The 22,500-nt window shown below is 37.0% G+C and overlaps 1 protein-coding gene across 1 annotated transcript in view; it reads right to left on the bottom strand.

Annotated features, from left to right (window-relative positions):
* Positions 1–22,500, bottom strand: part of DKK2 (dickkopf WNT signaling pathway inhibitor 2) — a 151,472-nt gene that overhangs the window by 5,270 nt on the left and 123,702 nt on the right. Inside the window, exon 3 of the mRNA XM_044061295.1 lies at positions 9,498–9,641. Coding sequence (XP_043917230.1) covers positions 9,498–9,641 — 144 coding nt within the window. The remainder of the gene's footprint in view (positions 1–9,497; positions 9,642–22,500) is intronic.

Genomic DNA, 22,500 nt, shown 5'->3' with positions numbered 1-22,500 from the left:
GGGCCATGACAATATCATGGGATTCCTTTTAAATATCTTGAAACATGACCTACCAGGAGCACTTGAGCCACTTTTCAACTGTAACCAAAACAGCCTTTTTACCACAAAAACTGAGGACTGCAATGGTTATCACACTTCACAAGGGTGGACCATCATCTGACCCCAGAAATTACAGACCTATTAGTCTGACTAATCTAATATGCAAAACCATGGAATGAATTATCATGGAAATTATCAACAAAGACATAGGTAACCTTCAGACCCTGTACCCAACTCACTCTGGCTTTATCATGCTACTAAACCTGGTGGACTTCTTTGAGATAGTCATCAAGGTAATGAAAGAGAGGAAATAGTGCATACCACCTACTTGGACTTAGCTAAGGCATTTGATACAATTCCACACATGGGTATAGTTGACAAACTCACCAAACTGGGCATAAACCCTTACATAACTTGCTGGATTGTGAGCTGGCCCACAGGAAGTCTAGATTGATAATAATACCTCCACTAAGAGACCAGTCACCAGCAGATTACTTCAGGACTCCGTGATGGGTATTTGGCATCTACTTCTCAGAGATAAAAGTTAATGTCAAGGGCCTTTCAGCTGACCAAGTTTGCAGGTGACTACAAATTGGGCGCTATTGTAGATTTCCCCCACAAAACAAACATCTTACAAGAGGGTACTAGAGCCAAAGTCACAGACAAAAACTCAATGCCAAGAAATGCATTATATTGCCTTTTGGGAACTGCCACCCAAGCTAATTACTCCATCAAAAGATACCCCTAAGAGTTGACCTATTAGTCAGGGATCTGGGAACATATTCAGACAGGAATCTGGCCTTAGTCCGACATGTGGCCAAGACTGTAAGAAAATCACTCTATGTCACCCAACTTATACATAAGGGCATGGCATCCAGGTTCAAATAAATCATAGTGCCACTTTATTTAGTTCTTATTAGACCCATAATTGAGTATAATGCCCCCTTCAGCACGTACCTGTCCATATGCAATAGTTGGAATGACCACAAAGGTTCTTTACCAGGAGAATCTAGGGTATAAACATATTGTCCTATATGGACTGCCTTGAAGACCTGTCTCTATAGTCTGTCTCCTACAGGTTACTGAGAAGCAATTTATGCCTGGCATACAAGGCATCTTTGGATCCAGTTCTGATGGAACTTTTGCTCATCCACAAAATGAACAACAAAAGAACCATTAGATCTAAGGATTTCAATTTTGTTTGTGACATAAATAAGACATGCTAGTGAGAAAGATATGTGTCTTAGAGGATCTCTGCTGACGTACAGCAGAGTCACTCGCTAACCCTCTTCAAGATTAACCTTGACCAATGGATGAGAAATCAGAACTGTACCCTGGATCTGGTCCCCATGTCTCTGACAGACAGAGGTAGGCAGTAATACCCAAACTAATACAACAGCCCCACATAACCTCTAGATACTTCCTAACATAGCCCCTCCTGATAAACATCCATGATACACAGGGACACAAATAGGTTAGATTTGATGGCTAGGCATATACAGGACCAGGTGGTTGTTAACCTACTATATTCCTATAAACCTACCTTTACTAACCTATATGGCAGAATACTTACACTAGACAGATAGTTAGATAGATAGGTAGACAGATATATAGATACCACGTAAACCTCATCTATGCAAAATATTTGTTTTATAGAATATTTACATACCTTGCAAATGTCTCATATTTGTCCTCTCTGCAGGCCTTATTTGAAGTTCTTATACCCTCTGTACCAAACTTGCAAATATCCATATCACAGAAACCTGCAGTGGTAAACTTCTGCTAAATACATTTTACAGAATTTGCCTCATAGTTTCTGGTTTCCCATTTAATGGTATAAGAAGCATGGACACTGAAGAGTAAGTCTGTAAATACTATCTGAGAAATAAGAAAAGTGCACATGTGCAAGACACTAGTTTAAAATTAATTTTTTTTTTTACAATTCACTCACTGTGTCCAACTAGCAGTAGTCATTTTTCCACGTACATAACCCAGCTTATTTTAAACTATTAGGTGTACACCACTGTTGATGTCTGCAGCCATTGCTTCTAACTGAACAATCTGCAACTCAAAGGATGTTTTCTTGCACACAAGCAGTCCATTATATTGCCTAAATGCTAGCCATCTGACAAATTATATGTACCAATCCCCACTCTGTGTAGCATAGCAATGTCTCACTTTAATGTCCATGAACTTTCTCCAGCAGGGTGTTAATCTACAGGTAATGCCTGTTGAAAAGCAAATTTGTTGCTTCACAGCAGCATATCAAGCTGCATGGAACTCAGACTGAAAAAAAATGGCTGCCACCATTACTTTAGGCTTGCTAGCAATGCTTTTGCTTTTTGCAAGTTTAAAAGAAAAAAAGAAAAAAAATTAAAATAAAACAGCATACGTGTGTATGTGTTTATGTCTGTGCGTGTGAGAGTGTATGTGTGTGTGTGTGTGTGTGTGTGTGTGTGTGTGTGTGTGTGTGTGTGTGTGTGTGTGTGTGAGAGTGTATGTGTGTGTGTGTGTGTGTGTGTGTGTGTGTGTGTGTGTGTGTGTGTGTGTGTGTGTGTGAGAGACCAACCACTGGCAGAAGCAGCAGTGAAGAGATTTGCATAACACTGGACCTTTCAGCTGAAGAAATCTGGATAAAGCCTAAAATAAAGGAGGAGCAAAGGTTCAAAAATAGAAACAGATTTTAATTATTGCTCTTATAAAATTACAAACTTGCTTAAATAAAAGGATTTGTGTTAGCATGAACTTTCTGAAGGGAATAAAAGTCTGAAACTCAAAGCTATGTCATTATTTAGCAACTTCATTCTCCAATGACTGGCAACAATCCAACCCTTTTATGACTAAGGGACCAAAAATAAATACCTGGACAATTTTTAAAGTGCTATACTCTTGATGTAAAATGCTTCCTCAAAGACCATTAACATAACTACAAGATGTTTGAAATATTAGGCAGAGGAACTATTTTACATTCAAAATATATAAAAAATAAGTAAGTAAAACAAAACAATTATAGAGACATATCAGCTCTAAGTGCAATAATGCCCTCCAGGGGGTGTGTGTTATTGTAGAAATAATGTCCTTCCAGGGGTGTAGATGGGTGGGAGTTATTTATACAATAAGACACACCCTGCTGGACATTATTGCTTGCATAATTGCCAGTTTAGCCATAACATGACATTGTGTTCTAGTCAGTGTCCCCATCTCCTTGGGTAATTAATGGTACTCGAGGAGCTTGTTTAGTTGTTTCTATAGGTGTATCATTTAGCATAGTGATTGCCTTACTAATATTAGACCCCCTACACTGCATCCGATATGCTAAGTTTGTCAGTATTAATAGCTATGCATTTCCTAAGTTGCAGCAGACGATCAGGTTAGAGATGATACCTGCAATCTTAACTAGCTGCATTAATCAATGTTTTTTTTTTAATAACAGTATTTGTGAATTTACAATTTGTGTTCTCTCTGCTGTCCTCTTACCAAAATTCTAATAGCTGCAGGGCTGCAGTTAAGAATTTTGCAGCCTGAGGTAAATGTGTCAACTTGGTCTCTTCACTTTTTTCCATAATACCTCAGTCTATCTCCATGTAGCACCCACCCACATACCTGATTTGTTTCTTTTAATGCTTAAATTGTTGTTGCCAGATATTTATACACAGCACACCTCACTGCTGCCCTCACAAGATATCCATTTTCTGTAAACACCTTTGATGTTTCCATGAGGTGAAAGGGAAAACCAGGACTCCTCTGAACTGTATGCCCTCTACAAGCTGTTGAAATGCTCCTTTTGCCTTCCATTGTTGACAGTATGGTTAGTTTATAAAAGTTGGTGTCAGTTTATTTCTACTTTAGTCTTAAGGCTCTTGGGAAGTTCTGTAACTATCACAGTGAATAAGGACTGAGGTAGTCAAAATTTCCAGATGTGTTATTCATGATGAAGGTGACCCAATTTCACCCCCATCATTTTCACAGATATTATTACATAATGATTTCACTACATGATACTAATATCTCAAAAAAGTGAATGAAGTAACCCTGACATGGAGATATAGTGAAATACCCAGCACTGGGCAAGCATCACCACTCATGCAATCAGAACTCAAATACAGAATGTTGACAGTAAATTAAAATTCTGTATGTGCCAGCACAGAAAAGGCAGAAAGAAGATATTTAATATACTCAACTGCAGAGCCACAAACAGGTCAGCTGATGCACAGAACATTCCTCTGGCTATTGCCCCCCCCACCCCACCCCAACCCAAAGATGAGGATCAAAAGGGGGTATTTTTAACTTATACAAGCTCTCTGATACAGTTGACTGCTAAAATGAATGTGTTTAGTAGCTTATCTAATGAAATATATACCAGCACTTTGCTCATGCCCATTTGGCAGTTCTTCAATACTGACAGTAATGCACTCTATTTGCAGCAGGGCAGCTGTTCCCTTTGCCCCACCATAAATCCAGTACCAGACCAGTACAAACACTCAGCAAATTAAGAGTTGAGGTTTTAGTAAGAAGAGTATGTGTGAAGAGTTTTAACAATGCATCACTGCAGAAATTAAAGAGAAACAAAGCATTTCTACAGCTCTACAAAGAAATCACCAAAAAATGTCAAAATGGCTTTTACAGAAAATATATAAATAAAACAAGAACACACAATGCTGCTGGTTAACACAGATGGATAAGTAGGCAAAAAAGAAAATAAAATTATTATCTCTAAAAAGTGAAGAAGTAAAAAAAAGTATAAACTTTTAGGTATCTCAGAGAAATTTGGAAAAAAATGTATAATTTGATTGATAAAGGGATCTAGATCTTGCTTAAGATGTGTTACTTAAAATGCATAAACCTTAACAGGAAATAAATGAGTTTGCATATTACAAACATAGGCTGATGGACTCAGTGCTTCTGTTTAAGGCTATGCATGTTCGCTGACTCCATTAAAGGGGAATGAAATGAGAATTAGTTTAACAAATCCCATTACAACTGTAGGATTCAAGTGTAGCTTTAATATTTAATGGCCCTCTTCCAACTTATTTTATCAAACAATTGACAAAGTATAAAAAATTATAATCATTCTCAAGTCTTTCTCCTGCTGCATTATGTCTTTAACATAGTGTCAAGATCACCAAGGTAAGCATATATAATCTGGAATAAGGACATATAGTAATTCCAGCATGGTAGCCTTCTTCTTAAGCTTGTTTAGGGAAACTCTTGATTAAGATAATTGATACATAAGTTGCTTTAGTAACACACCATTCTCACTAATCCTGTTTGTTGTCACAGTGGCAGCAGCATGAATGCTCTATATTGCTTAAAAACTTCTTTTGAATCTTTAGTAGACAACAAAAAGAAGATAATTTAAAAGGTAGATTCCATTTAGAGTGACTGTTTATAGTGATGTCTAAATGCACAAGTACACTACGAAACCATTTGTGTTTTCCTGAACAGTGTAAGCAGAGCGGAAAATCGTGAAGGATGTCAGTTGACTTAGCAATGCCAAAATGTGATTCCCCCATTACACTTGCATAAAACCCATTAAGACCCCCCCCCCTACCTTTATCTCATTTCCTCCCAATCATCCTACATTCCCATTTAACCCTTTCAACCTCCCACTAGCTTTCTTCCCCTACCCTATTAATTCATACTACTAATTTTTAACCCCCACCTGAACATCTCCATGAACAAATTGATTTGTTACCAAACCTCATTAATACCTCTGGCAAACTGGATTTGAAACATCTGCAGCTCTAGCAGCTGTTTCAAAAAAAAAGAGGAAAAATGCACAAAAGGAAGTGTAATTAAGAAGATAAAGCAGTGGTATGCATTTTTAAAACAAATTTCAGCTGCATTCAACACTGTGATAACATTTAACAGCAGTGAACGGGTGATGCCCATGAATGCCCCAAAAAGCTGGAGGTATGGTCCTGTTAGACTGCATTCCCAAGAAGCACTCTAGGCACCATGCAGTGTCCCCCCTGCGCAATGAGAATGGCCGCCACATGCCAAGCTCTGAGCATTACCAGCAGGGAGAGTGATTATGGATGTTATCAAAACATTGCTTCCAAGATGCACAGACACTGATGAAGAGAAGCTGAAGATTAAGGCATATTTACATATGTAAAAGTACACAAAAGTAGTTAAGAAAACGAGAGTCATTGGTACATTCCACAAAATGTACACCCAACCTGACCTTGAAAGGGAAGTTAACATTTTTAAGAAATCCTGATAAATGTCTACACAGAAAGGTCCAGCATTTTTGGTACCAACCAAATCTAGCCTAATCTGCTCTGGTCAGAAACTCATTTTGAATTCCCTTGCTTTGGAGTCTCAGCATGTACTCAGGATCCCCCAAATAATATATAAAGTTACAGAGAATTTATTGATATTAAGTCACTCCTGATATGCTAATAAATGTCACATTCAATATGACCCATGCAGTTAATCAACAGGTCATACTACTATCCATCCATTCATGCATACATACACACATGCTTCCATCCATCCATCAATCCATCCATCCATCCATCCATCCATACATACATGCATACATACATATATCCAGGTGAATAAAAATGAACATATTAATGGTAACTTTTTACAAATATTCACTTTTAACTAAGCACAATACTCAACAGCAATATGCCGTACAAGTGCCCTAAGGACAGTTATATATAATATATGCAAAGCACAAGTCTTAGTAAACCTTATCAGTCATACATAGTAGCTTGTTGTAGTTTTATCCATTGAATGTTATAAAGCATGTTTACTAGAAAATAAAATCTGTGACACTTAAAACAGGTTATAAGGGTCACTAGACCCTCCATTACAGCAATGGCTAAGGGTATATTAAGAACTGTAGGTATGTCAGATATACACAGTGTCCCTGTTTAACATTCATACATCTGTCCCTCTATCCATCCATTTTCAAATATCCTGCTTTATTCTTTGCATTATAGAGTCATTGGGGTGCTAAAATATAACAAGGTGCTATTGCAAATATTTTAACCTTGTTATATTTTACTATTATTATAATGCTATTAATTATTATTATAGTACTAATATATTATACATATTATATATGGGTGGAAGGAAAAGACTGTTGGGACCAATGTAAATTAATAGAGTGTAAGGTAGTAGTGTGCCGGTGGACTGGATTGGAGTGGTCCGAGGTGAAAGGATAGGACTCTGGAACTTTTTGTTGGTGTTTGGGATGGAGTTGGCAATAGTATGGATGGTGTGGATGGTAGGATGGATGCGGTCACCGGATATCAACTCTGGGTCTGGCAAAGAACGGTTAAGAACGGTTATTTGTATCCTGATCCCTTGGACTCTGCTGTTGCTGCCGTTGCTGTTATGTTATTTTTAACTGTACGTTATCTGCACATGAGCTTGGAGAAACGTAATTTAGTTCAGCTGTGCACGTGCTGTATGGTCTGAATGACAATAAAGTTTTACTTGACTTGACTTGACTATATTTGCACTTGGATGTAACTAACTTGTACTTGGAGCTTTTCTCCCCGGACCTCTACTGAAAATGGACATATATCCAGTCAGACTTTTCCAGTCAAGCAATGTAAAATAAATAAATAAAATAAATAAAGCCTATGTCAATGAATACAAGACATTACAACTCATTCTGGACAAGGACAAAACACAAACTCTCACTCAGTTTCATACCATATGCATACTTAGAGGGAATTTAGAGAGCAGCAATTTACCTAATGAATGTATTTTGGATGTGGGAGGAAACCAAAGTACACAAGGAAAACCTAGGTGTTTGCAGGGAGGAAATGTAGAATCCACACAGGAAATATCACATCAGAAAATCAGTCAAGCTGTTCATAACAGACAAAGTTTATTCCTAATGAAATATAGTCACAGTCCAGGACAACAAAATATGTTCTTAATATTGTTGTCTTTGCTGCTGAACAGCAGACAAACAGAAGGCAATTCTAAAAAGGAATGGTATACATTTAATCAAACATAACTTTATTTATATTGCCAGACAGTAGAAATAATGGCCATTTTCCATTTTGAAATTTACAACACTGCAGGAAAAAAATAAATAAATAACAGGACTGCTTTTGCCAAAGCCCAATTATTTCCTTCTACTCTTCTGTGTTGTGACTTCAGAGGTGATTATATAACTTAGTTGAGAGTGTCTGTACTGAACCCCCACATGCTGGATGCATGAGGTTCAGCCAATTAAAAAAAAAAAAAAAAAAATATATATATATATATATATATATATTGTTTGTTTGTTTTTTGTTTTTTATGGTGTTTCTTAGTGTGAAGGTAACTGTGTACATTCAACAAAACACTGACATATCTGACCCAAGTCCATCCTGCAGAAATAATTGAAAATGGCTAGCCATATCTGAAGTTTTACTGTCACTGTATTCTAAATATCCAACCAGTAACCTGAAATCTTGCATGTAAGTTGACTACAGTATTAGCTTATGTAAGTATAATGTTGCTATTTTATTATATTAGTTATGCAAATAAAATGTATTATGAAATAAACTGGTATTCAGAAAAGTTAGAAAATAGTTTTCTTGTTTCCTTCATTAGTTGTGCAGTTGTTTCTAATTTTCAGGATATACACCTTTTCATACAGTAATTATGAAGTATTTTTTCATAAATGTAAAACAAACAGGTAAAAGAATAGGTATGTAAAAGCATAGTGGGTATTACAGAGTAAATTTATTAAGAAATTGCGGTCCAATGGAAAAATAAGAAAATTGCACATTTTCTGTGTTACTAGGGATTATGTCATCTGTTGCAAACCATTTTTCGTCTGCTTTGGAGACCAATTCACATTGCCAAGTCTGACTTTCTGAAGATTTTGTTTTAATGAGCTTTGTTAAGCTTTTGTTTTAAATGTGGCAACATGTCAATTAGGCATATCCACAGTATGACAAAGTACAAATAAATAAAGAAAAGAATACCAAACATATTGCAGTTACTATTAGAGTCTGGTATCATGCTCTGTTCCCAAAGCTTGTGTTGGCAATGTCACTATGCCACTATTCTCGGTTGGTGTCAGAACTAATTTAGCTTTGTAGATTATGCAGAAAGACTGCATTGGACCTTCCATTCCTGTACTGTTTAACACAACTTTTGTTTACCAATATCTGGTCATTTTCAAAGGCAAAAAGCTTGTAGTGAAACATATTTCTCATGTCTCTGCTGTGGGAAACTTTCAAAACTGCAGTGACAGCTCAGCTCCCACTATGGAATTCAATATGTTGGTTTGGTCCCATACCAAAAGATTTATTCCTACAAGTTCTGCATCAAAGTTTGCATGTGCACTTTATCCAGTGTAACCATGTTAGACTAATATATCTGATTCATTTTCCAATGCACTCTGTGACTTCAGGCATGGCTGTGCTACAAAACATAACTTACAAGGTACATAAGAATATCTGCAACTGATTTAATTTAATATAATAAGCAATTACCTTTCTCTCTGTGAGTCTTAGAAGGAGTTTTATCAAAGTTCTGCCAGTCTTTCTCTTTTCCATGTCCATGTTTCCTCTTGTTGTGTATTTCTGTAGTTGGGATATGTGCATTGATGTTGCTTTCAGTCAGTAATATACACATCCCTGAAAGAAAAAAAAAATGCATTTTTTTATATATTTAATTTTCTGTTTAAAGAAAATGTGTACTCCAGCACACTGGGACAAGTACTGGTACATTTGTAGGACTAGGTGTTAGTCAGGTCTGGTTCAGCTTATTCAATATTATCCTGAAATGTGCATATACCTTATGACTCCCATTCTAGCATGGCTACTCCAGAAAGACCCATATCTTATGATGACAAGAGACATGGTTTAAGGATTACTTTTTATCCCACACTAAAAAGGTGTTTTCTTCATTTACAGGTGATCTGTGAAAACAGATAAATAGGAGTAGAGTTTTATGTCAGACTAAATGCACTAATGTTCAAATTCATATCATATAGAGTAATAACCCAATGAGTAGTGAGTCCCAGTATTGTTTGTTGTCAAACATTAGTATAGACAATCATAACAGAGCCTGCATGATATCTGTCTACATTCCTCTACCCTCAACAGTTACATGTTTTAAAGATGTCTGACTGCATCTCTGCAAACACTGTATATCAAAGAAACAAACAATTATGCAAGAGTTTAGTTTTAGTGTATTGTGCTCTTCTCTCAACAGTCCAGAATGATAATTACCTGTCTAAGAACTTATGTATATTGTCAGCTGATGAAAAGGATCCATAATTTGAAGTCTTCCTCCTTTTTGTTTGATGCTGTTTTATTTAACATCCTACACACCTTCAATAATTTCTCTGTTGTTCTCAAATACCTTACTGCCAACTGTGTTGAAACAATTATACAAGTCTTCCTAAAAGATCCAAGGTTTCACCTACTTTAGTTTTGGAGACATCCTTCGCCAACGGTATAGAGATGGTCCACTTATAGAATGCTACAGAAGAGACTGAACCCCATTTTATAAGAAAAGTGACACAACTATAGCTTTGCAAGAATTCCTTAACATCCAGATTCTAATATGGGACAGGATATTTCATAGCCAACAGTATAGACTAAATGGATCAAAATGTCTGTGTCTCACTACAGGGTTTAAATGGCATCTCAGGGAGACAGAATGTGAGAAAACTGGTAGGTCAATCCAAACAACAAACTAAACCATGAATGCTACATATCTCTCAAAATAATATGGAACTGGTAGTGCAAAAATAAGATGTCGATCAAAACCCCAAAACTACGGTGATGTTGTCTGACACCTCTGAAAGGTTAAATTAATGTTCATAACTTCATTGTTACAGGTCAACTAGGATAGCCCCTTGCTATCATTAAACAGTAGAAGTAATGAGGCCTCACCTTAGATCAAAACCTGTGTTTCCACTCAGATACTGAAGCTCAAGTCAGCAAAGTATTAACTGAGCTGAAAGTGGCAAACAACATTTCTAGTTCATTAATTACCAAGGCTAGACAAGCCACTCCCATAAACATACTTCTCCAGACTAGAACATGGCTTCATTTAATAGCATTTCTGTCTCCACAAAGCACTGCTTTCATTTAAATGGCTGAGAGCAAAATACTTAACCTGGCTAGCAATCATGAGCACCACTGGATTACTCTAAATTCAAACAAATGGCTACCGGTTACAGCAAGAGCTATTCTTCTGCTCAGCACATTCACCTACAAAATTATTAAATGAGATCTACTATTCACCACTTGTTGACAAACTAAAAATCAGAGATCTGATAACCAAATTAATGTAGTCAATTGCACTGGCATTTTTTCATACTTGTTTTGTGCGAAAACACTTTCACCAGATCAGTGCCAGCTGTACAGAATAATATCTTGAGAATATTAGGATGCTAGAAAAAGTACTGACTAGCAGGAAAACCCTCAGAGACTGTTCAGAGAGAATAAATGTAACTGTTATATTTATTTCACTTATTTTTTATTTTACTTTATGTTATATTTGTTTACTGGGTAGTGTCTGACTGGCCTGGTAGCCCATTTTCAGCGGAGACCTGGGGAGAAAAGCTCCAAAAATACAGTGACGGAACAGAACAAAATAACATGATTGTGAATACAACACATTTTTGTAATACAAGTTAACATACATGACAATTGTTTTTGTTTATAAACTAAAATAGTAACGTTTCAAAAAATTCTTCTACAGCACAAGTTTGAAAGCAGCAAAGAAGGCACAACAACACTAATACAGGATGTAGTCTAATAATGACTACGTGAGGGCCACATGAATGTCAGGGGATGACTTAAGATGTTTTAGAAAGTAGAGATTGAAGAGAGAGATGATTCACATAGCCAACAAGTACAGAGGGAGAAATAAGCTGAAGGAGTAGAGACAGAATGTTGATACACTCTTTTGGTTATATATATTTTAACATTTCAATACAATGTAACATAGAGCATCCTGGCTGTATATAGATGCTGGGCAAGGAATGAGAGGGGTTTGTAAGTAAGGTGATGCAGTTAACCAGGAGACAGCCAATGACTGGTAAGGTGATCCTTTAGGAGCAGTTTGAATTTGTGAGTATTTCAGGTGTTCAGAATGTGTTAGGGGATTGAGTTGCAGATATTGGACACTTTGTTAGAGGACAGGAAATCCCCAAAGGTGTTGTTGGATTTTGTAACTTTTAGCAGAAGTTTATCAGAGGACCTTAAGGTTCTGCAGTTGGTATTTGCTTGAACTATGTCTTTGGGAGCAGGGTAATTTTCAGGTTGGTAGATGATAGACTGCCCAGTGGTTAGTTGGTTCAGAGATAATAGGTTTGGAAGTTCCATTCAATTGAGTTTGTGAAGTGTGGTGAGTGGCATGATCTATGTATATGGTTGGTATTAGCAAATTTGGCAATTTTATTGCAGCAGGTCTCTAGTTTACTTAAGTCCATTTTTCATCGCTTGGTAAAAATGGGAGCAGAGTATGGGAGGGTGGATCGTACGTATGCTCTGGCTGTAGATAATCTGGTGTTGTTGGTGATGTACGGTTTGACTCTCTAGAGTAAGTCAAGTTTAATGTGAGCTTTCTTGATGGTTGGTGCTATTAGTTTGTCAAATTTGAGACAGTTGTCAATTGTAACCCCTAGGAGTTTATTTTATTCTGCTGGTTAGATTTTAGTATTGTTGGATGAGTAGATGACAAGTTGGGGAAGGTTGCTTTTAGGTTTGATGTTGGAGAAAACCATTAGTTTAGTTTTGTTTGGGATGAGTATTAGTTGGTGGTGAATGAGATAGTTTTTTATGCCATGGAGCAATTTTGTTTTTTTTTTCTTAAAGTTTCTAGAAAGGTGGTGGTAGTGCAGATTAGGGAGGACTCATTGGCATATTATACAATGGAGGCTAGTTGAGTGGTGTTGCTGAGGTTATTGGTGAATATGATGAAAAGCAGAGGTCCAAAGACAGAACCTTGAGGTACTCCAATAGATATGGGTAGAGGAGGAGAGAGATTGTTATCCCACTTGACTGACTGTTGTCTGTCAGATAGATAGCTATGAAACCAAGATAGTGAAGGTTGTGTGAGATTATATGTTGAAAGTTCATTGAGTAGTTTTTGGTGGGATACAGTGTCAAAAGCTTTCAACATGTCAAGGAATATGGATGAGAAGAGCTGGCCCTGTTATAGGGACATTTGGTGTACTGGTTCCACAAAAATTAGTGGTTCCATCCAAAACAAATGAGGATACTGCTTATTGGCACTGCTTTAGTAGGACAGCAGATTAGGCAAGATGTGTTTTCTTAACAACTTTTCTTAGCAGACGGATATGATTAAACATTATCTCATATATTCATGATACAGACTTTGGTACACTAACTTTAAGCTGTTCACATCCTACCTCTGCAAAGCCTCAGTTCCTTGGTTGTTGTTAAATGCTCATTGCTTAAGATATTGTTTTAGTCTGTTTTTCAACAGAATTTAATTACAAAGTAATTTTGTTCAGATTCTTTTGCTGGACTGTTCAGTAGCGAGCAAGTCAAATGGCATCAGAAATGCTTGGTCTTGAGATCTAAACTTCATCTGCAACATCAGCAGAATTGTCTGGAGGGACAAGTATATCTCAAAGAGGATCTCTCTGCTTTGGAGCAGACTCCCTATCCACATAAAACAAAGTTTATCCCTGTCCATATTCAAGCACAACTTATATCTATGGATGGGAAACAGAACATTTACCCCCTCCATTACTAATAGACCAAAGCAGCTCTGAAATGCATTATCCCATGCATAAGTCCCCTCAAATTATCTATGGTATGATCCCAATTATTCTTATTAGGAGTAATATATAACTATTGACCACGGGATGAGTAAGGCCAATCTCTAACCAAATGGGATGGGTTAATTCAAGCATAAATAGGGAAATTAGCTAGGCTTAAAATTGCTCACAAGGGCAGCTATCCTAGTACTTACCTATGAGCCTACGCCCGTCTTTCTATGTGTTATAGTGGTTTGTAATGTTGAAATATGTAATTTTTGTAATGATGCATTGTTTATATATATATATATATATATATATATATATATATATATATATATATATATATACATATATATATATATATATATATATATATATATATATATATATATATACACATATATATATATATATATATATATATATATATATATATATATATATGTATATGCATATCGGTCTACCTGAAAACACCGAAGCACTACAACACTGACAACGAAATCACCGACACCACATAACCGAAAGTTCACAAACAGGAAAACTCACATGCCCGACACACCACAATCCCGACAATCAACAAACAAAACAAATCCCCTGTCCAAAAAGCACACACACAACACAAGTACACCAAAATCCTTACAAACCCACACTAAACCTTACATACACAACTATCTATAACCTTAACCCAAACCCTAACCCTAAGGTCCGTCACTATCGCACACTCACCTTACCCGTGCCCTAACCCTAACTCACTTAACCCGCCCCTAACCCTAAAGACTGTCACTATCGCACACTCACCTAACCCGCACCCTAACCCTAACTCACTTAACCCGCCCCTAACCCTAAAGACTGTCACTATCGCACACTCACCTAACCCGCGCCCTAACCCTAACTCACTTAACCCACCCCTATCCCTAGAGTCTGTCAATATCACACACTTACCTTACTCGCACCCTAACCCTAACGTCCGTCACTACCGCATACTTACACAGCCTTTTCACATGTCGGTGTTCTCAGCGTCGGGGTTTTCATCCATCGGTCATCTCAGTTTTCGATCTTCGAGTGTCGGTGTTCTCATCGTCGGCGTTGTCAGCTTTCGGCGTTGTCAGGTAGACCCATATATATATGGGTCTATATTAAAAGAACGAAGAAGTGTTTCAGCGAACACCTCTTGGTTGACATGTATTGAGCGAACGCATTAAAGTCGAACGCTCAAAACAGCAGTTTCTTTCCCTGGGAAAGAAACCGCTAGCACAAACACACACACACACACACACACACACACACACACACACACACACACACACACACACACACACACACACACCTTTGGAGTCGATATATCTGTACAGTACTTTTCTAAAATTTGCCAGCTGCCTAGATTTACACCCCCTGTAAAGTTTGTAGGGACTTATGGTGTTCTGTCATAAAAAACGACTGGACACTTCTCAGGGTACTACTACTGCACCCGCTTTAGGGACACTAGATAAGGTTTCCAGCCTTGACAAATAGCACACTGCCCTCTACCTCATATAGCTGTTGGAGATATTGCTCTAAGTACTAGCACTCATGTGTCTCTAATGTATACTGACACTGGTTTACTGGTGCAGGAATGGTTTCTATTTTCCAAGTCAAGACAGACAGATTACTGACTTCACAGAGTACCCTTTCAGATGAAGCCATGGGTAACTTTAAAATCTATCTATGGGCTCTGCACTGACATGTACTAGCTGGTGATAAAGTCAGTCTGTTGCTATATTCACAGGATAAATGTTAACTTTGTTTAATTATCTTGATACGCTGGCACTACTGACACTGTAATATACTTACAAAATCTCTTTAGGAGGGTGAGTTGCTAACTATTCACCAAAACTATAAAGTACAGTTGTGTAAACAAACTTCCCATAATAGTAGATGTTTGACTGATCACTGTTGCAGTAGCCTTAGCTATATAACTTATATCCTGCCAAGGATATAACAGCTGGTCAGCTTCCAAAGCTTCAGGACTCCTTCCACACACCCAAACTGTCAAGCAGCTTGAGTTTTCCCACTAAAAGACAGTGGGAGGCTGAGCCCTGAAAGGACAATGCTAGGAAGATCAAAAAAATAAATAACCACACCAATAAGCAATACACTAAAAAATAAAGGGGATGGAGGGAGGCAGCTGCTACTGCAGCAGTGATCATTCAAACAGCTACAGTTATGGTAAGTTTACTTGCACAAATGTAATATAGTCATCATTATGATCATTGCTGCAGTAGCCTTAGCTATATAGGTCGATTGTTCTAGCTTACTACATTTGGGAGGTGAAAGGAAAACAGTCCAGGAGCCCCTGGAGAATGGTTCTTGCAAAGCCTGATCTAGACCTAGAGAAGGAATCAAGCTTATAGTGCTTTGTAAAACTATGCACAGAGGACCAAGCTGCATTTTCTAGAGTACTTCTAAAATCCAACCCTTTCCAAAAAAGCCATAGATGAAGGCAAGGCCCTGGTAGAGTGGGCCTTGACCCTGCATGGAATAGTTTTGTTGTTGCGGGTATAACAAAAGGTAATAACCTTAGAAAACCATTTGGAATTAGTCTGTTTTGACATGTGTCCCTTCTTCTTACATTTACAAAAATGAACAATTGATTCAAAGATCTGAAAGATTTACTCCTGTCAAGATAGCACCTGAGTTGTCTGTGGACATCCAAGGTACATTTTTGGGCTTAGTAAAGAAAATGGGGGATGGGTGGTTTGGCTAACAGTAAACGCAGATACCTGTTGAGGTATAAAACAAGGATCAGTTCTCAAAGAAATGAGATAGAGTTGATTCACCATAAGAGCTTGTAACTTGGATACTCTTCTTGAAGAAATCAGAGCAATCAGTAAATCTGTTTTCCATGTTAAAATCCTCAATTCAACTAGGTTAGCTAGCTCAGATGGAGCAAGTGTTAGCTCTTCTAAAACAAAATTAAGATCTCAAGGAGGGGCCACTGGTTTTCTTGGAAGCCATTTATGTAAAGCCCCTTTCAGAAACATTTTGACATGAGATTGTATTGAAAGAGGAGGATCCATGGATGCTGAAATGGCTGAAAAATTAAACTTAATAGAGGATTAAAAAGGCTATAGGATAGCAACTAACACAAATATTGTAAAAGCAGGGACCAGTTAGACCTGACTATGTGTTGGTTATGTTGTTGGCATCAAGTAGAAAACCTTTTCCATTTGCTAATACATAATTTTCTAGACACAGGCTTTCTTGCCTTCATTAGTACGTTTTACATCCTCAGTAAACAGGTTCTTAAAATGAATTAAGATCCTATCATCCAGGCAGTCACCTGAAGTTGATTGGTGTCAGGGTGTATCAAACACCCCTGCTCTTGTGTGAGTAGATTCAGTCAGTGAGCTTTTTCTTTCTTTCTTTGGCACTAGGAACAAACTTGAATAAAAATGCTGGGAAGGAACAACTGATTCTGTCACTCTTTGGGACAGCATGTGATAAATAACAGGAGGAAACAAAAGAGTCTGGTCTGGCGTTTGACGAATTTCCTTCCACTATCATCTGTAACCTTAATGAATGATATTCAGAACTCATTTGTCTGACATTATCTGTTGCCAAAGAGACAAGTGAAGATTCAGACTTTTTGACTTTTTGGAAGAAAAAAAGTGCTGTCAGGGTGTGTGTGTGTGTGTGTGTGTGTGTGTGTGTGTGTGTGTGTGTGTGTGTGTGTGTGTGTGTGTGTGTGTGTGTGTGTGTGTGTGTGTGTGTGTGTGTGTGTTGGGGGGTGGGACAAAGTCTCTCAAATAGTCATTATGACTTCTTGGGACTATCCATGGTTTTGGAAGTTTCCAGAATTCTTTTTGGAACCCCCTTGCCATTTCTTATTAAATGTCTGTTTACCTGAAGTTTGCTGAGACTGTTTATTTTCTTTCTTACAAAAATTGGATGTGGAGTTAGAAAATCCCTTGGAAAATTCAGAAAAGGAGGGCTGAAAATTTTGAGAGATTCCATGACTTTGGTTAACCTTTCATCACCTCTGCAGCAGAGGGAACAACAACTAAATCTCTATCCAAGGGAGAATTTAAAATCTCATTTTCAACATCATCTTGGAAGTTCTGAGAATGCAGCCATGCAAAGCTCCTCAAAGCAGTAACAGCAGATATAGCTCGTGAAAAACTATCAAATGAGTCATACACACACAGTAAACAATGAGCAGTGGCTTGAACAAAAGAAGAAATTAAATTATTTAAGGACGATTCATCCTCACAAGAAAAAAAACTACAAACAAAACATTCTTCATGCTTTCACAATTAGTTAGGACAAACCTTAACATGTGAGCCTGATGATTCAAAATTCTGAAAATCAAAGTCGCAGAAGCATACACTTTTTTTCCTCATACTTATCAATAATCTTCCCATCAGCATTATTATAAATAGTAGGACTGGAATTAAATAAATGTTTAGCAAAAGAAGAATTAACTAAAGCTATAGCTGCTGGATCAGGTTTGGGAATAATGTATAAAAACTTCAAAGACTGAGGACCTTTATACGTCATATCTGCCTTTTTTGGGGATAGCTGACTGTCAGTAAAATTGTGGCAGTAACATACACATCTTCCAAGGCCAACAGAAATAGAGGAATAGCAGCAGGGTCTGGAAATTCCTTCTGTAACAGGTCGTATTATTTTGTTAGGTTCTGAGAAACCTCAGTGTTCTTCCACTGAAAACACTGACACATGCTAGAACTAGAAGTAGTCTCAGAGAAAGTGAACCCCTCACAGGGAGAGTCAGAAATTGAGCTTTTCACTGAGTCTGAATCAGAAATCTGAGGAGAAAGCTCTGTATCTATTCCTTCATCCTCCTGTCTAAATTCAGAATCTTGAATCTGTTCAGGAAAGAATGCATTCCTCTTTCTTTTACCATAAATTACTTTACAAGAAAGATCAATAGTCTTGAATTAAACCCTGAGCCAAACCCAGTAAACTACTCTTGTCTGAGGAAATTTGAAGATGAGTAGATACATGTTTAGTTTTCTGTTTCTTTTTGACATGAAAAATGGGGCCTACCATATTATCAAAGGCAGTAGCAGCTTCCCCAGGGATGGACACAGCATTTTGACAAAAGCCTTCCCTGTTGTCTCTCCCAGGACCAATAAAAGTAGCTCTCCCTTACCTACTGAGGAGACCCAACAGCCAGAGGATGTAGTAAACTCCCAATCTATAGTAGCTGTAGGGATCTGAGGTAAAAGATTAATGGCCTGAGGTACACCTAATAGCCACTGCAGAGTCACCCACCTGTAGCTGAGGCAAATTGCTAGCCTGCTGTGATGGCAAAGGCTGTTTGCTTAACTTTTTCTTTTATGGCTGAAAAAAGCCCCAACTATATGACTGACAGGTTATTATTCCATGGTCAAGTCAAAAATGATGCCTCTTTCCTGAAAAAATAAGCAGTAATTGACATTAAGAACAAAAAGTCTTTAAATGTCATGTTTTCACAAAAAATTCCATAAAAAGTATTTAAAATACTTTGCTATTCCCACAAAGAAAATAAGCTCAACTTTTACACAGAAAAAATGGTTTCCAGTTACTTTAAACAACTTTTAAACAGATAGGAAGAAAAGAGTGCTCCCACTTATAAGTACACTCTAGTCTTATGACAGTCCATTAAAAACAGTGTCATCGCAGTAAAATAACTTTTCATGAAGAGAAAATATCAATAGTAAAAAAGAATACGTTTTTTTCTGAAAGGGAACTTATCTGCCTACCAAGCTGACTGTTCATTCTTGAAAGCCTTAGAGGAGAGTACTCCAGTTCTTCAGCAGCAGTAAAGTTCTGAAGGGCTCACCCAAACTTGTCTTCTAGTCAGCTCAGCTCAAGCTGCCTGATAGTTTGGGCACATGGAAGGTGCCCTTACACTTAGGAAGGTGACCGGCTGTTATATCCTTGACGGGATATATCCCATATACTTAAGGCTGCTGCACTGATCAAGATAATGAACACTCAATAGTTAGGAGCCTTAGCTTATAGCATGTGCACAGATCATGTAAACACCAATGCATGATGGTATAATGAAATAATATACATTGGACAGGAACATGCAGAAAGAAAAAGCTTGCTTGTCATGAGAAAATTATATTGTGAACTTCAATATACACAAAAGCTAAACACAGCAGTAAAAACAAGACGTGAAGAAGTGAAAAAAAACCACCCTTTTATTATTATATCTGCAGCTATTCATTGTCCAGAGTTGACATTAAGTCACAACTATAAAAGCATTCATGTGCACATCCTCTCACTGAAGGAATTTCTGAAGCTCATTTCAAGCAAAATAAATAAAGAAATAAAGCTTTACTGACCCTGAAACCAGCAAACTATCTCTTATGATTTACTGCAGCAATATATTCTAAGGATTGCCACAAAACATGATTACCTGTTGTGCTACATTAATTGGCTCAAAATATCTGGTAGCTGAATAACAATGGTACAGGAATTCTGTTTTAATGTCAGGATCTAGCATTTTTTTAGATCCCTGCTAGAATGACACATATACCACATTTCTACAACAGAATAAATATTTCAATATGGCTTCTCTTCACTGGTTAACAACAATGTTTAACAATTTCTTTTAAGTGCAAAATGCATTTGGATGAACATTGCAAACTACAGTGTAGGCATCAAAGCAAAGGCAATCAGCCCAGAAAAGTTATTTTCATACATCAGCCTTGGCAGAATCAAAAGACTAACTTGAACTGAAAAAATAAACTGTCCTTGACTGACTTCATTACATAATTGTGAACATTATAGCATATACGAATCATGGAATCTGTACTCATTCTTTAGTGGATAAAATACTCCTAGAAACCAACAGAGATAAATCAATCAGAAGCTAATATACAAAATGGAAGGCCTGTAGACAATGCTGTTTAATGGGTGGCCAAGGCAGATAAAAGATGTTTTATATAATGTGCTCTTTTCTGCATAGAATGATGCAGAGATGAGTTGTTACAATCCATTCCAGCTGCAGACTTTACATCTGGAAAAAAATGCTCTGACTCACAGCTCTACAGAAGCTGACTTTTGAATATCTGAAGGTTCAGGCCAGTATTTCAGACAGTATCATTCAAGAACAGGAAGCATTAGATAATTTACCAGAGATGTAAAAGCAACTGTTCCACTGTGCCAGTACTCAAAAGACCCATATTCCTTTCTGGCAGTATTTAAAATCAAGTAAAGTAAAGATGTCTTTCATTTCTATAAATTGTCTTCCAAACCTGTTAATGGTATTATGGAAAAATGAATTTGATAAGAGCAATTTCTCTTGGAATTTGATAGAGTACTTTCTCTTGGTAATCATTGTGGCACCTCAGAGAATGAAAGAAATGTGTTGCAATCTGATGTCAGTAAAAATATTTTATTCTTTCACGGAGGAAATTGCAAAATAAACTAAGGAGACTATGAGCTTAACTTACGATAGCAAAGTGAGTGGCAAGCTGGCTACATAAAAGGAATCTAAGATGACATATTAAATGTTTGGCAAGTGAAGAAATCAGTGATGTTCCATACTGTGATTTCAGAATGAACTCCTTGACATATGGTGAAGAAGCTGCAGCTAGAGTCAAATGGACATTATGATGCATTCCCATGGGAGTAACTTGAGAAGTCAACCATCTGACTTTCTGAGTAGTAGCTCATTTCTACAATCATCTGTAGTGTTCTACTATTATCTCCCCTGAGTCATAGTTTATTCCTTGTCTTTTCAGTTTATTTTGCAGTGTCCTTTGTGAGACAGTATGAAATCTGAATGGATTGTGTACTGTTGTTTGCTTTAAATGATCTTGAAATATTAATTCATTTCTTCAGACCTTTTTTCCAACATAGATTGCCTAACTTTACTCATTTGCAAATTGCTGATCTGAGTTTATATAACAATTTGTATTATTCTGCAATCATATTATAAGCTGACTGCATTTAGCTACGCAATAAACTGATTAATTGATTAAGTGATCAGCTCACTGATTGCAACAAGTGGTTATACTACCATTCTGCACACCTCTTACCAGGCTAGAGCTTGAGTGCAATACTCAAAGCTGAGGTCTTTACAAGAAACAGAAATCAAACTAGTCAAAAGGGTCTAAAGAAAGGTGACTGTGGCATACAATGGTACATATCTTTAAATATATTAAGGCCAATACACTAAGCCTAAATATACTTCTAAACATCTGAGCTAAAAGGCACAAAAAAGGCAATTCTTTACACAAAGTTATTGGGTCAAAAGTAGCTTACACATAAACATAAAAATAATCTAAGCAGGATGCTGTTTTAGATATTATGTATTGTTTCATTTCTAAGAAAGGAAAAACGCAAACTAAAATCACAGAGAAAGAGAGACTGATCTCTTTATACTGAGGAACAGTTGCATAGCCACAGAGACTTCTTAAATATGGTACAGAGCTACAACAATGATGTCCTTCACAAATATGCTGATTTATTTGCAGACTTAGGAGAATATCATAAATAAATGCATTCTGTTTATATGGAAGTAATATATGATCCAATGACAATACCAGAATCTTTCAGAAATAGAACTGAGCAGGAATTAAAGTGAATAGAAATATTATGTGTTCTTAAGAAACAATTAGAACAAACAGAACTTCTGAGAAGTGTATTTACTGTTATAAAACAAGGCAGGATTTGCATTTATAATGATCCACAGAACTTAAGGAGAGCCTTAGCAATTTCTTGCATTGATAAAATGGTCTTATGAATGC

This window comes from Protopterus annectens, chromosome 2.part0 (genome assembly GCF_019279795.1).
Source record: "Protopterus annectens isolate FY-2018-M chromosome 2.part0, PAN1.0, whole genome shotgun sequence".
Classification (NCBI taxonomy): Eukaryota; Metazoa; Chordata; order Ceratodontiformes; family Protopteridae; genus Protopterus; species Protopterus annectens.
The sequence above is the reverse complement of the archived record's forward strand: the minus strand, read 5'-3'. Positions and strand labels throughout refer to the sequence as shown.